Source organism: Melopsittacus undulatus, chromosome Z, assembly GCF_012275295.1.
Source record: "Melopsittacus undulatus isolate bMelUnd1 chromosome Z, bMelUnd1.mat.Z, whole genome shotgun sequence".
NCBI classification, from domain to species: Eukaryota; Metazoa; Chordata; class Aves; order Psittaciformes; family Psittaculidae; genus Melopsittacus; species Melopsittacus undulatus.
Window position 1 is genome coordinate 37,374,884 of NC_047557.1, and position 15,787 is coordinate 37,390,670.

General features: G+C 39.8%; 1 protein-coding gene across 1 annotated transcript in view; it reads right to left on the minus strand.

Annotated features, from left to right (window-relative positions):
* Positions 1–1,423: 1,423 nt before the first annotated feature.
* Positions 1,424–15,787, minus strand: part of RORB (RAR related orphan receptor B) — a 138,471-nt gene continuing 124,107 nt past the window's right edge. The window contains exons 5-10 of the mRNA XM_005154962.3: positions 13,527–13,648; positions 12,146–12,278; positions 9,502–9,609; positions 5,627–5,737; positions 2,114–2,226; positions 1,424–1,634 (exon numbers count right to left, since the gene is read on the minus strand). Coding sequence (XP_005155019.1) covers positions 1,479–1,634; positions 2,114–2,226; positions 5,627–5,737; positions 9,502–9,609; positions 12,146–12,278; positions 13,527–13,648 — 743 coding nt within the window. The 3' untranslated portion in view covers positions 1,424–1,478. The remainder of the gene's footprint in view (positions 1,635–2,113; positions 2,227–5,626; positions 5,738–9,501; positions 9,610–12,145; positions 12,279–13,526; positions 13,649–15,787) is intronic.

Consider the following 15,787-nt stretch of genomic DNA (forward strand, 5'->3'; position numbering starts at 1 on the left):
ATTAATCCACAAGATTAAGTCCATGGCAGTCTTCCGCTACCCTCTGTGTTTGCCTTTGGTTTTGCAAGCCACTGCACATAAAGTGAATTCAGACGAAAAGAAAGACCCAATCCTTTGCTCCCCTCCGGAAGTGCATCTAAGATCAACCCTATCTATGTATATATATACAGTTATATACACACAGTTATACGCATACCTATGTGCATGTGTATGTGACATACATATAAGTATGTGTTTAATGGAAACCATGAATCCCATCTAGATGATGGCTATGTCAGAAACACTGATATTCACCTTTGTAACTAACCATGGACATTGCTCACTTTGACTTTCCTCCTCATTCCCTCCCTTATTCCCTCTGCTGCTACTCTTCAGAGCTACATTTTAGGTTTCCTGTGGTTTTCACTGAGTTCACTACATGTCTTTCCATTGAGTTCAGCAAAAAACAAGCCTCTCAACTAATTTTCAAAGCAGTATATATAAAACAAAATCATGTATGGAATCAGAAAAATTTGAATGTGGGATAGTCTACATTATTACTCCATGTTTCAGATACTTTACTGACATCAGGATCTTACAATGTTCACTTTTATATATGCTCAATCTCTGTAACAGGAAGAAAATTCCAAGAAAACTTTTCCTCTCCTCACTAAGATCTTCCAGACAAGGCTTTTGCACCATTGATACAATCCTGATGTTTCATCTCCAGGCTGCGCACGTGCACTACAGTACACATATCTCAGAAGTGATCCTGTCATTATACATCGGCATCTGATAAATGAGTTCTGACTGGCAAAGCAAATCTTCATTGCCCAAAGTAAATCTAATACATTACTTGGAGAGTAAGAAATACATGAAGCCGGTCTGAGCATCCTTTAAAAGTAGGCATGGGATTTTTAAGCTACAGCATGTATGCATATAATACCTACATATATATATATATAAAATATATATATATAAAAGTATATAGCACATATATATGTGTATTCCATACATGCACTGTAATTTTCAAGACAGCTACAAATCTCCACATGCATTAAACTATCTAAAAACATAGAAATAGGCAAGCCTAATAAGTGGAATTTTCTTAAATTATATTTGAACAATAAACAGCAAGAGTAATACTGCAGAGTACTGCTCTATTCTCATGTATATCTACAATAAAATTCTAGGAACAGTTGTCTCCCAAACCATCCCCCAATAAAATAATGAAAAAAAGGTAACACCCATATTTGTATAATCATTGTCAGTTCAAAAATAAAAAAGAAAGGTAAACAAAGAAAAGAGAAAAAAGACATCCCCACTCAGAGTTGCATATTTACATTCTTCAAACTGTAGCGGTGAAAAATAATTCTATTAAGTGCAGGACATTCCTAGTGTTGCAGTAGTGACATTTTTAGTAAGTTCTTCATGAAAACATTTCTTTTTTTCCTAATAGTGATGCATTCCATGACTACGTGAAAATTCTATTATCCCCTTCACTTGCAGCCAGTGGTTGAATCTGGGTTGAAAAGCTCCTTGTATAATGGAGGAAACAGTGTGTTCACTATGTCTGGATGAGATTGCTTAAATACCTGTAGTTTCTCTCCGTGCAAGTTGCAAAGTGCAGTAATGGTTGGTATCTTGGCTATTAACTGTGAGACATTAAAATAAAAAGTAAGAGGGAGTAAGAAAATTTAGTGTAAATTACAGTTTCCAAAAGAACTACGTTAACATCTTGTTGGGTAAGTAGATGCAGTATTCTGAACTCCATGAAAATTACAAAAAGGACCAGACATTGTTCTTACTACACAAGGCTAAAAACCTGGCTAAAGTCCTGGAAATTTTGGCCAAGTGTCAAAAATGCATTAGGAAGTAACTGCCTCCAGGGGTATGCTTTTAATGCAGCGTCATTCTTGTGAGGGTACTAGTTAACAAGATTGGTGGACTGAACAAAAAACAGTAAGAGGAAGCAGGGACAAGAGTTAAGACTAGCTTTACTTCTCCTGCACACTGCATGCACTTAAAATGCTGTTTTTAACTTACATTAATGTGCCAATACATGGAGAAATGGCTAAAAAATCTAAACCAGTCATGATCAAGGAATGCTTGGCTGTTTGTTTTAACAATTTACCTTTGTCAAAGTCTCATCATCGAGGTGGTTCTTTTGGATCACGTGTTGAAGTGCAAAGTAAATCTTTTCCTGAAGCTTCTGGACTTTCCTTGGCTCTATTAACCAGGCTCGATCTGTGAAAAAGGAAAGCAAGAGCTCAAGTCAAGGTGCTCAGGCACGCTCATGGATGAACACAATGTCCCATGCTGGCAAGCAAACACAGCATTCATAATTCCCATGAGGATGGACTGCATGATAATTAAGATATGACTTCAGACACAAAGCCTCTTAATCCATTAAAGGATCACCTGAGAGTTTAATTAACAAAGCATAGAGAAATGAAATGGTAGCTCTGCATCTCTTTGTTTAAACCAAGATGTTAAAGATAGGAGTAGAAATGAAAAAAGGCCCAACCATTATATTATTCTCTGTTGGTACAATCAGCATTTTAACTTCATACTGGCTAGGTGAAAAACATGTCATGTTATCTCAGTGTCTTAATACATAAATAATAAATATATTGATCAAAACAGTTCTTTGAAAATAACAGAATATAATTATTTAAAAATTAAAATAAAGTATATCTCATCATTTACTAGGCTAACACTTTGAGACCAAATATTATATCCTGAATAAAAAGAAATGGCTTCCTTCAGAGTACTTTAATAATTCAACAGAATTATGAGTAGTTGCAATGTCTTGAAGTGCAAATTTCTCATTATTTAAAAATGTTCTCTTTTTAAACAACACAAAATAAAAGATCATCTGGGAGAATAACAGATACAGACACAATTGTCTGGAAAACTATATGGCTTCTATTGAATTCAAACCCAAGTCTCTATGGTCTTCCTTAAGAACTATATTCTCACAAGTCACAGCTTCTGGAGACAAGCACACAGGAAGAGAAATAGCAGACCTCAGACAATCCCCAAACCATTAATATGGTGTATTTACAGCACCATTGAACTTTCTGTTTTTTCATGCTGCAAACTTGTTTCTTCCTCCATCTATCCCTCAAACCAAACCAATTCTTGGGTATAGGTTTTAGCTTGCAAACAGGAAATAAGAAAATCTATTTTAACACAGGGTATGAATCTGCATGTACAAACTGAAAGGTGAAGGAAAATGCCTTTCACTTTCAGAGCTTTTTCACCAATTTCTAGTCACTGAAGTAATGCATAGAAATAATATGTCAACCATTTCAGTGAGTACACATGTCACAGAGGCTGGAGCTGAATAGTATTTTATTGTGGGAGGAGTATGATTGTCATTTGCCTGACTGTCTGTGGAGAGGTGTGTATGAAAAGTGTTCACCACCAAGTACTGTGAAAAAAACCCAGAACCAAGCCTCTAGCTATCTAATAGATGATCAGGAAAACAAAATGATTTTTTTGCAAAGCTGAAAGAATCATGCTCCCAGAAGGTAAGCCAATGGATCCTGTGCCACTGGTATTAGATGAGACAACATGCAGTCGCTACACAAATAAGCACACAGTAATACTTAGACTTCAAAGGTTAGGTGCCAAATTTTATGCTATTGCAAAAACATTCCATTCAATAGTGTTCAATCAAGGCTTACTGTTGCAGACTGGAGCTAAAATGAGTTATCATAGAGAGAAATACTTGAAGATTTATCTTTCTGTCACAAGAATAAGCTTAAAAATATTCTAAGGCTATTGGAGGACAGGTTTAATCACTTACCAGTCATGGATCATGCTGTATATAATACAAGAGTTTATAATTTACTGCAAGAGCTAGGTGAAACTTTTACAATGGATGTTAAATTTGTCTCCCAAAATGTGGTTTCTACCACCTGACACCATCTGCAAATTTGTCTGGAATGCACTATGCACCTCTAGTTATACTTACAAAGGTGCAGAAAAAAAGACAATAGATTGGTGTTTACCCATAGAGGATACAAGAAGCAGTGGTTCAACTGTACTTTTTTGCTTGTGTTTTGAACTTGTGTATCTTTAAAGCCTGCACAGGCCACTAGCCTGGAGAGTAATGGAGGCAAGAGGATGACAGACGACTTCAAAGATCTGCTTTTGCAAAAAGGAAGATGGTGAGTCAAAATTTCAGAATTTCACAGCCAGATCTTACCAAGTGTCTTACCACCTGAGTCTGGCATGTTTGCAAGTGGAGATACCTCTGAAACCTTCTCTGGACTCCTTCGGCAACGTTTAACCTCTGACATCAGAAATCAAAGCAAAGAATCATCTCTAAGCAGAGTGGTTAGGTCCATTCTAAAGGGGAAGATCTGGATTTGTGCTCTGATTCAAATGGAAAATGGGTCAGACACTGGGCTTTGCAGCCTTAGCAATTGTATTAGTGGATGTTCTTAGGTCCCCTTACTTCTGATGGGACCACTCTGTTTCAAATAGAAAATACCTGCCCAGGCCTAAACTCAGATTAAGCCAACTTGCTACAATGAGGGGAAAAAAATCAATCTAAAGAAAAGGTCTACAAGTAGACCTTTTTTACAAAAAAGTAAAAAAAAAAAAGTATTTACTTAAAACTGCTTAAACACTGAGATCAAGGGCAGATGAATCACCTTTCAGGATAATGGCTTCTTTAGAAAAGAAATTTGAATATGAGTACTTTCCACATGGAACAATCGTGTACTCATATTACTGGATGGAAGGACTGGTGCAGTTATTTCTGTGAAGTGATGCTTGATTTTTATAGTGGATGTCATTAGTGATGAGAATGAGCATGTTGACACCATCTGTGTTAGCCTAATTCTGCCTAATATAATCTCCACCATAGATGTACAAAAGGGCAAAGTGACCTAGAGGAAGTTTTTAGAAGAACATGCTGGGAAAAGGACTTCTGGCAGGAATTTTTTGTAAAGGCCTTTCAAGAGGTGAACTTATGGGAACTGGAAGTCTACCTCCCCTGAGGCACGTTCAAAAATCCCACACAAAACTGAGAGTTTATCTACTCAGACCACCTTCTGAGTTCATTCAATCACAAAAATCTGTTTTCTGTGGTCAGACAGGTATCACTCACTGAATGAATGCTTGCCTGTGCATGATATGTGAATGCGTGAAAAACAGTATGTTGGCCCTGGAATCACTACTTTTCACCTGGAACTAGATTCAGACAGGACCTCATACAGATTTTTTACTGCTCTTGTTCTTATACTGACAAAAAATACCAGTTATGGGAACTAGATAATCTCCTCAGGGCTGTGAGGTTTGAGGTCCCAGAAAATGCTAGGAGGAACATGTACCTCCATGAGTATCATGCTTCTCTGTATGTGGTCTGGAGGAATGTCAGCCTGCACTGCTTATCTGCACAATCCTGCTCCATGTCTGTTATCCCCACACTTTGGATATATTTCCAGTATGTCTAATTTCCGATAATCCACCAGAAGGAGATTGAGGTACGTTTGGGTAATTCACACCTTCTTCCATTGCTTAATCCATTGCTTAATATTGCTTAATACAGCTTAAACTGATGTTTAAGTAGGTAGAAAGAGGTGGGCTAGAAGGAAAAAAAATCATTATGGTGTTTGAAATGAGAAATTACCTGGTGATATCAGAACAGCAGATGAAAACAAGGCAATTTCCTCCTCAGTCAGCTGTAAGGAACATAAATTCTTTGCAAAGTCAAATGCTTCATTCACCAGATCATCAGAACCTGAAGACAACAGAGGACAAAATCAGTGCTAGAAATTTATCAGCTCTTTACCCTGACATGGAAAGTACATTGGATTGGTTTAAAAAAAATTGTGAGCCTATGTCTGTACTTCTAAGCCAAATGCCTTACATCAGCTATTACATTTCTACCTACCCTTAAAATTTATCACTAAAACACCCACTGAATCACAAGAAATATCAAGAATTAGGGGCATGACCTGAAAAAAGTGGCATCTTAGGAGAGTATTTTTTATTCCCAATGTGGAAAGAAGTGTTATTTCTAAACAGATACTAAATAGAAAAGAGGTGAATGACATATACTTTCAAATACATAATTTTATTAATAGTACAAATATCCAGCAGAATTTGTGAAAACATCATAATGACCAAAATAAATTAACTAATGCATATTTAGAAATGCCTTAAGCTTGTAAAGTAGTGTTACATTTATCCATATGCAAATAAGAAAAATATATACCTATATGATAGATCTACACATATCTGAAGCAAATCCCTCTCTTTTGAGTTTGGTCCTGATAATGCATCAGTCTCTGATGGGCAAAAGTTATCCATTTAGCTATAAACATTTCAGGTAGCACTCAATATCATAGAATCATAGAATCATTGAATAGTTAGGGTTGGAAAGGACCTCAAGATCATCTAGTTCCAACCCCCCTGCCATGGGCAGGGACACCTCACACTAAACCATGTCACCCAAGGCTTCATCCAACCTGGTCTTGAACACTGCCAGGGATGGAGCATTCACTACCTCCCTGTGTAACCCATTCCAGTACCTCACCACCCTAACAGCAAAGAATTTCTTCCTTAGATCCAGTCTAAACCTCTGCTGTTTAAGTTTCAACCCGTTACCCCTTGTCCTATCACTAGAGTCCCTAATGAATAGTCCCTCTCCAGCATCCCTGTAGGCCCCCTTCAGATACTGGAAGGTTGCTATGAGGTCTCCACGCAGCCTTCTCTTCTCCAGGCTGAACAGCCCCAATTTTCTCAGCCTGTCTTCATCTGGGAGGTGCTCCAGTCCCCTGATCATCCTCGTGGCCTCCTCTGGACTTGTTCCAACAGTTCCATGTCCTTTTTATGTTGAGAACACCAGAACTGCACACAACACTCCAAGTGAGGTCTCACAAGAGCAGAGTAGAGAAGCAGGATCACCGCCTTTGACGTGCTGGTCATACCCCTTTTGATGCAGCCCAGGATACAGTTGGCTTTCTGGGCTGTGAGTGCACACTGCTGGCTCATGTTCATTGTCTCATTGACTAACACCCCCAAGTCCTTCTCTGCAGGACTACCATGAATTTCCTTTTTGCCCAACCTGTAGCTGTGCCTGGGATTGCTCCCACCCAGGTGTAGGACCTTGCACTTGGCATGGTTAAACTTAATGAGGCTGGCATCAGACCACCTCACAAGTGTGTCAAGGTCCCTCTGAATGGCATTCCTTCCCTCTAGCGTATCAACAGAACCACACAGCTTGGTGTCATTGGCAAACTTGCTGAGGGCACACTCAATTCCATTGTCCATGTCAGTGACAAAGATATTAAACAAGACCGGTCCCAACACCAATCCCTGAGGGACACCACTCTTTACTGGTCTCCAGCCGGACATTGAACTGTTGACCACAACTCTTTGAGTGCAATCATCCAGCCAGTTCTTTATCCACCTAGTGGTCTACCTATCAAATTGATGTCTCTCCAATTTAGAGGCAAGGATGTCATGTGGGACAGTGTCGAACACTTTGCACAAGTCCAGGTAGATGACATCAAATGCTCCACCCCTGTCCATCACTTCTGTAGCCCCGTCATAGAAGGCCACCAAATTGGTCAGGCAGGATTTCCCCCTAGTAAAGCCATGCTGGCTGTCACCAAGCACCTTGTTGTTTTTCATGTGCCCTAGCATGCCTTCCAAGAGAACCTGCTCCCAGATTTTGCCAGGCACAGAGGTGAGACTGACTGGTCTGTAATTCCCTGGGTCATCCATTTTCCCCTTCTTGAAAATGGGGGTTATATTTCCCTTTTTCCAGTCATCAGGAACTTCACCTGACTGCCATGATTTTTCAAATATGATGGCCAGTGGCTTTGCGACTTCATTCACCAGCTCCTTCAGGACCCGTGGATGGATTTCATCAGGGCCCGTGGACTTGTGTACGTTTACGTTCTTAAGATGGTCTTGAACCAGATCCTCTCCTACAGTGGGCCCAAAGTCTAGGTTTTCACAGTCCCTGCGTCCGCCTTCCATGACTTGGGTGCTGCGGTCAGAGCCTTTGCCAGTGAAGACCATGGCAAAGAAGCCATTCAGGACCTCAGCCTTCTCCAATTTCTGTGTAGCCAATTCTCCGGAAAGCTTCCGGAGGGGGCCTACAATGTCCTTAGTCTGTTTTTTAGCCGCTACATACCTATAAAATCCCTTCCTGTTATCTTTAACATCCCTTGCCAAGTTGAGCTCCAATTGGGCCTTAGCTTTCCTAACTTGCTCCCTAACTACCCTGACAACATCCCAGTATTCATCCCAGGCCACCTGTCCTTGTTTCCATCTTTTATAAGCCTCTTTTTTCCTGTGAATTTTTCTCAGCAGCTCCTTATCCATCCAAGGAGGTCTCCTGGCCCTCCTGCTGCACTTCCTTCTAGTCAGGATGCAACACTCCTGAGCTTGTAGCAGGTGATCCTTGAATATTAACCAAGAGTCTTGGGCCCTCTTACCCTCTAGGGCTATATCCCATAGAACCTTGCTAAGCAGGTTCCTGAAGAGGCCAAAGTCTGCTCTCTTGAAGTCCAGGGCAGTGAGCTTACTGCACGCTCTTCTCACTGTCCTGAGGACCTCGAGTTCGACCATCTCGTGATCACTGCATCCAAGACTTCCCTGGAGAGTCACATTTCCAACGAGCCCTTCCCTGTTGGTGAGCACGAGGTCAAGCAGGGCACCTCTCCTCGTCGGCTCCTTTATTGCTTGCAGAAGGAAGTTGTCTTCCACACAATCGAGAAACCTCCTGGATTGCTTGTGCTGGGCTGTACCGTTGCCCCAACAGATGTCAGGGTGGTTGAAGTCCCCCATGGGAACAAGGGCCTGTGAGCATGAGGCTTTTCCTATTTGTCTGTAGAGTTCTTCATCCACAGGTTCCTCTTGATCAGGCAGTCTGTAACATATCCCCACAGTAATGTGTCCCATCACCGATTTCCCCTTAACCCTGACCCACAAACTTTCTGTTAACTGATCACCTGTCCCCAGACAGAGTTCCATACTCTCCAGCCTATTCCTAACATAAAGGGCAACTCCCCCTCCCCTCCATGTTGAGAAATTATGCAATCGTTTCAATACATTACTTTAAATGAGCTGAAAAGTTTTGGGAAAACCAGTATTTTAGTTAAGTACTTGTCTATATTTTGCAGTAGTTCACCAGTTTAGTCCCCGTGTTGCTGGTGCTAATATTGCCTCTGCAGTACACAAGTAGTGGGAGTGATTTGATGTATCAAGCATAACTGAATTATGATGATAAACTTGGTTCCTGTCATAAACTAATGTTTTATTAAACCTTCAGTGGGTAGAGTAAGAAATCTACCTGAAAAACCCTCATGACAACTATCACTGCTAGCAACTAATGGAGTCATCTTTCCTTTTTTCCAGTTCCAGCCTAGGTTTGGGGTTCCAGCATTTACTGGAGATTTTCATTGTGTGTCACTATTTTCAGAAAGACGAATCTGTCACTATGTGGCTTAATCTAATTGGTTGAAAAGAAAAAAAAACAAAACAACGTACCCAAGGCTTTAAACATCTGCATCCCTCCATACTTTCCTTCAAACAGAACAGTATTGTTGAGTGGGTTGAAGGCACGGCACATTCTTACCAAAACCACTTCCAAGCAGCCTATCAGACATGAGAAAGAGCAAAAGTACCACACTTAACTGCAAACCTTCAGAATATATGAATTTTCATTAAAATATTTAAGGATACATCAGTTATTAGAAACATCAGCAGAGATAGACAGTTTTTGAAGACACCTAGATGATATGTCTCTGAATGATAAAAACATATTTCTGTCTGCTGTGGATATAGAAAGGGGTAATTTCTGGTCCAGCTTAACAACCTTTTCTTTAGATTGATTTCCTCCCCCCCATTGCAGCAAGTTGGCAGTCTAAATCTGAATTTAGGCCTGGACAAATATTTTCAATTTGAAATATTTTATGCTGAAAATCAGGCATTTATTGAGACTCTTTAAAGAAATATGAGTTATTTTTAGGCTTCTTAATGCATACAAAAAAGCAGGTTCATTTGATGTATATATAAATCGCAGCTTCATTTGGCTGGAGGGGAAGAATATCACAAAGTGTTTTTAGAGAGAAAACAGAAGTTAAAATAACATGAAGAACACCGCTAAATTGGGGTTTACTTTTTTCTTTCTTTTTTTTTTTTTTTTTGCTTTAAGGTTGGGGAATAGCCAAAAGATCCCCCACACCCCTCCTTATATTTCTATATTATTTCTAACTGCAAAAATATACAGTTTAAGAAAATGAAGGGAAAAAAAATCAAACATCCCTTAACTAAATCCAAATCTCTTGTAAGAGGAACTCTGAATTTGAGGATTCTTTTGCAGACATGCTTTTGAGTAACAAGTCCTGATTTTCTAACTCCTGCTTAGCATTAACAGCAAACCAGAAAATAAAACCTGACATATTTATACATGTTGAAGCTAAACAGGGTTGTCTGATGGTACAGTCAAATATAACTAAATGTTTCACTGAAAGTGCAGTTGTGTTGTTAGCTTTGCCAGCCAAATGAAGGAAGTAAACTGGGCATCACTGGCATCTGCAGAAGCATAAGGAGCTTTAAAAGAGTAGTTCTCATGCCACAGTTCTGTTTTTCCAGAATACTGCCTGTGTGTTTTTTGTATCCTAATGTTGCCTGTGATTCTTTGTATCCCCTTCCTTTGCACTTGCACTTGCTGCCTCAGTCCAGCCCCACATTGAGCCACAGCCCTCTGTGTATAGAGCACTGAATCACACTGGCTTTCAGCCTTAATAAAGAGCTCTTTTGAAATAGTGTCCTGGGTTCAGCAGTAGCAGTCATTTTTCTCCTTCTTGGTAGCTGGTGCAGTGCTGTGTTTTGACTTTCGGGCTGAGAACAGTTGCTGATAGCAAGTATGTTTTGAGTTACTGCTCAAATGTTTGGTTTGTCCAAGGCCTTTTCTGAGCTCATGCTCTGCCAGGGAGGAGGGGAGGCCGGGAGGAAGGAGAGACAGGACACCTGACCCAGGCTAGCCAAAGAGGTATTCCATACCATAGCACGTCATGCCCAGGATGTAACCGGGAGAGACCCGGAAGGGCTGGGGCTCTGGGGGGATGGAAGAGGTATCGCTCGGTGCTTGGTCGGGCAGGGTGGGGTGAGTTGTGGGTTGGTGGCTGGTGAGGTGTTATATTCTCTTCACTTGTTATTGGCTTTATCATTATTATTTGTAGTAGTAGTAGCAGTAGTGATTTGTGTTATGCCTTAGCTATTAAACTGTGCTTATCTCAATCTGTGGGGACTACATTCTTTGGATTCTCCTTTCTAACTCTCCGGTAGTTGGGGGAGCAAGGAGGGGGAGTGAGTAACGAGCTGTGCAGACTTGGTTTAAACCACGACAAATAGGAAGCACTTCCTACACTTTAACGAGCTGCCTCAAACAGCATCCTGGCTTTTACACATGGAGGGTGCAAGAAACTGATATGACAGGGTAAATGCAGTTAATTACCAGTTGCACTTTGCTTGGTCATACCATTTTTTCCTCTTGAGTTTGGCAGTGTTACTACATAGTCACAATAAATCTTACCATGATTCTCCTGGAGAACAGAATCCAAGTCCCATGACAGGGAAGGAAATCCTTTTCCCCCTTGACCTTATGCACGCACATGCACACACAGGCACGCACAGAGCACAGCCGGAGCACAGTGCCGTAATCTGCCCTCATTTATCCTGAAACCAACTGGCACCAGCAGGGATTTTCCCTCCTGTGCAATGGCTGGAGGGTATTTCTGTAGTCTTATTAAAAAGATTAGAGATGACCATAGAGGCAGGCCTCGGTGAGCCTGCGTTCATTTCACTAATGACAAGTGGGGATTTTACAGGGTGGCAGATGACTGATTTGACCAGTTCAATTTGCAGGGCTCTTCCACAACATGTCAGGTTTGAGACTGCAGTTTCTGCAGTGATTATGTGAGTGTGCATACTTAATAATCAGACCTACTGTAAAGGAAGGCAGTTAACATGACTTATGTGGAAAGAAATATGGAAGGGTTAATGGAGCTAATTAGACAGACAAATTAGGGCTCATTCAAAATAAAAATGATTTGCAGAACAAGTAAGAGGAGCACATTTGTAACGTACTGGGTGCTAAAGCAGTCTCAAGCCTCTGGTCTTTACCCACCTGATTTAAGGAGAAGAATTTGGTCATTCTGGCAGAGCTCCATGAAGCCTGTTATGCGCTTTGCAAACTCCACCACGTACTGGATGGCATGGGTGATCTGAATGGCACACTGCTGCCACAGCGCTTCTCTGGTCTTCCGGGAAAACAAACACAGAAAAGTAAAGCAGTGAGCAAGTGGGTTCACCTGCACATTAAGTTCTTCAGGTGGCCTTGCAGAAAGGCACAGACCTCAGACTCTGTCCCCAACCCCAGGCAGAGCTAGCAGCATCTCTGCTTCAATTTAGCCACATGACACTTTTCACTAGAAGGCTGTTTTCACAAGCTGATTGCGCCAGTGATCAGAACTCTGGCGCTGCCTCTTCAAAGGGGAAGAATGCATTGTCCAAAGTTAAAATACAATTTTAATGCTGGCTTTTGTGCAAGATAGACAGTGTAAACATCACAGAGCACTCTTAGTGAAGAAATGGCACAGTGCTACTAAGCTATCCAACAAAATTTTTTTGCTAGTTTGAAACTTAACATATAATTAAAGTATCATTGCAATTTGAACACTGCATCAAAAATTATTTTCCTTGATAATAATTTTCCTTGCACACACAAGTGCACAAATATAAATTGATGCTCTTGGTCTCTGCAAGCTGTGATGTGTCTTCATTCTACTATGCTCGATACATAGTATGCATAGCCCCTCAGCTTTCAAATGTCAAGCTGAAGTCTCTTCTTTCTTTTGCATGATCAGCTGATGTGCCAATTGAAATCTGCCTGAAGAATCATTGCTAGCAATGCAGGTGCAAGAGGCATAAAGATTTCTGTTGACTGGACTACATCTGAAAAGATGCCAGTGGGAAACAGTCTAAACCTGACCTGGGAATTGCAGAGGTACAACAAAAATGTAGTGTAATGAGATAATTTCTCCACCCAGTGTTGAATAACTTCAATTTAAGGAGTTTCACTTTGTCATTTTCTGTTGTCTGTAAATGACAGGTACTTGTTATCCACATAAAAAGGAAATGTGCTTTTAAATTCATAACGAAACAAAGTTAGGTTGATCTTTTTCTTAATATCCTTACAACATGGGATATAACCCTGATCACATTAAAGTCACTGATTTTCTGCATGAAGTTTAGGCCTGTGGTAAGAAGCAAAGCGTGGAAAGCTGGATTCCATAACAATGCCTAACCTTTGACATTTACAGACATCCCAACATGCTGGAAAGCTGCTGCTTTTTATGAAGTTACTCCTTTGCTTTCTGTAACCATTCCTCAAAGATATTTAAAAGTCTGTTTTGATCTCTATGAAACTTATCAGTATATCCTTGCCAAATACGTTATTACATGTTAACAATTTCAAACCATAAGGTGCAGAAGAAAAAGGATTGTACCTTGCTCTGGTAAACCTTTATTTCTTCGTATGTGTGGGTCTGCCAGGCTAGCTGGTGCAGCTCCTCCATTGTATATTGACATGTCTCCAAATGAGATTTGATGATATTCTGTGCAATTCGATCTGTGAAAAGACAAATGAGAAAATAGCTTGCATGAAACAGCAAACAGTGATTTGCAATAGCAAAATGCTGGAAACATTAAAGTTGCCGGAAAACACAGATAAAATAAAAAAAAACAGCTCTTTTTTTTTTGCAATGCTGCCTTTTTCATTTTTTTAAGATTTTATTTTTTGAAGATGACTTTCACAAAATATTTCAGTATTTAAGCCAAAGGCAAATAATGCTTGATAAAGAGTACATCTGCAAATGAAAATAACAATGAATCTTGTAAAACTACTCAGAGTCTTTCATTCTGGAAGTGATACTTATTTTTTCTTTCTGTGTTTAAATTTTATTTGAACATCCTGGTTGCTTCATCACTTCTGTTTGCCCCAAGCCTGTGCAGGTGTCCAGCTCTGGCAGCTCAATCCTTGCATGGGCGTTCACATTACCTTGAGGTGACTCGTATCAGAAAAACAGAAAACATGTCTCCTCTTTTTTCTCAGATTAGTTTCCAGCTGGAACAATTTCTGATTTAGTTTGAAAATGAACATGGAGACTGGTGCTAGCAAGGGGTAAAATTAGTGTCCTGGGTCTTCACAGAATGATTTCATTTAGAAGGGATCTTAAAGACTGTCTAGTTTCACCCCCACTGCCATGGGCAGGGACCCTTCCAGTAGACCAGGTTGCTCCAAGCCCCATCCAAGCTAGCCTTGAAGGAGAGATGGTGAGAATAGATCTCATATACAGGATTAAGTTATTATTAAAATTATTCTGAAATTACAGCCTTAGAAACTACTGCCTAACATGGAATGCAGGATGCAAGGGGGAAGGGAAACATTTAGTGCTGGCCAAAGATCCCATTGAAATGTAAAGCAAACCTCTCAAGGAAGTATTTTAAAGTAGATCTTTGCCCTTTAAACCAGCTGACTGGATTAAAAAAAATTCACAAAAAATTCCAACATGAATTCATTAGCACTGGAAGTTGAAATGTCTTGATAAAACATGCTATAGAACTGTGATGATTTCTTATTTTGCAGCTTTCAGACCTACATGTCTAATGAGGCTCAGTGCTTCAGCCTGAAGATATTCCTTAAACTGAATCCCTTTTAAAAAAAAGGAACAAAGTAGAAGCCACAGAACTGAACTGAAGCTCTTGTGGCAGAATTGGCATTTTACCAAAAATGTGTTTGTCAAAAAAGGAAGGCACATTGACAATGCATTAGCCAAATCTGAGCATGGGAAGCAGAAAGAACTAAGAATCTCATCATTTACTCATTCACATCCTCAAGATTTATAGTAGGTGGATCTGGTGCTTGGAGTCCCAAAATAACTGTTTCTTTGGTCGAATGTTGACTGAATTTTAAAACATCAGCAAGAAGGAAAGCTGAAAAATGAATATAAACATGTATATGCTCCCTGCAGTCACTGCTATAGGAGTGTTATTTAAAGGAAAGATGTCTGTGTTACTGTTACAGCTAATAAGCTGAGACTGAATGGAAAGGTGCAGAAGAAAACACAAAAGAATTCAAGGGTTTTGTAGGAACAATAAAACCTATTCAATTTAATCTTTACAGGTACCCCCTTAAAGGTCAGCACTATCTTTAGGTTTCCTGATGAGAAAATTGACTCAAGCATAAAATAAGTGAACGCATATACTCGTAAGTACAAGAATCTATCCATTGTTCTTTTATGGAATGTTGGATGCAAGTCTTAACCCATGATGGTAAGCTGTTGAGTTTTACAGTAAAACCATATAAATGAGCATGCTGGAATAAGTGGATGATATATTCAAACAGGTATTTTTTTTTAAAGATTGACAAAGATTTATTTTAATTTCTTTAACTAAGACAAGCAAATAACACCCATCTTTTTTAGGAAGATCAAATTTCAGATGTTAAACCCCACACTGTTCTATTTAAAGTACAGTTTTAACAATATCATCTTTCTGGAAACATCCTTAGCCACAGTAAACCTGACTGCACAATTTAAGTGATAGGTTTTGTCACTTAATGCTCCAGAAAGGTTTTAACCAGACAGAACTAAGGTGTGGGTATAGGAACATTTAAGCCTTGTATCTAAAATACCAGTGAAAGAATGAGTTCAATTTGTATTACAATTCTGCAGCCTGAATGGAGAAGGATTTTCTCCTCTGCACCCAC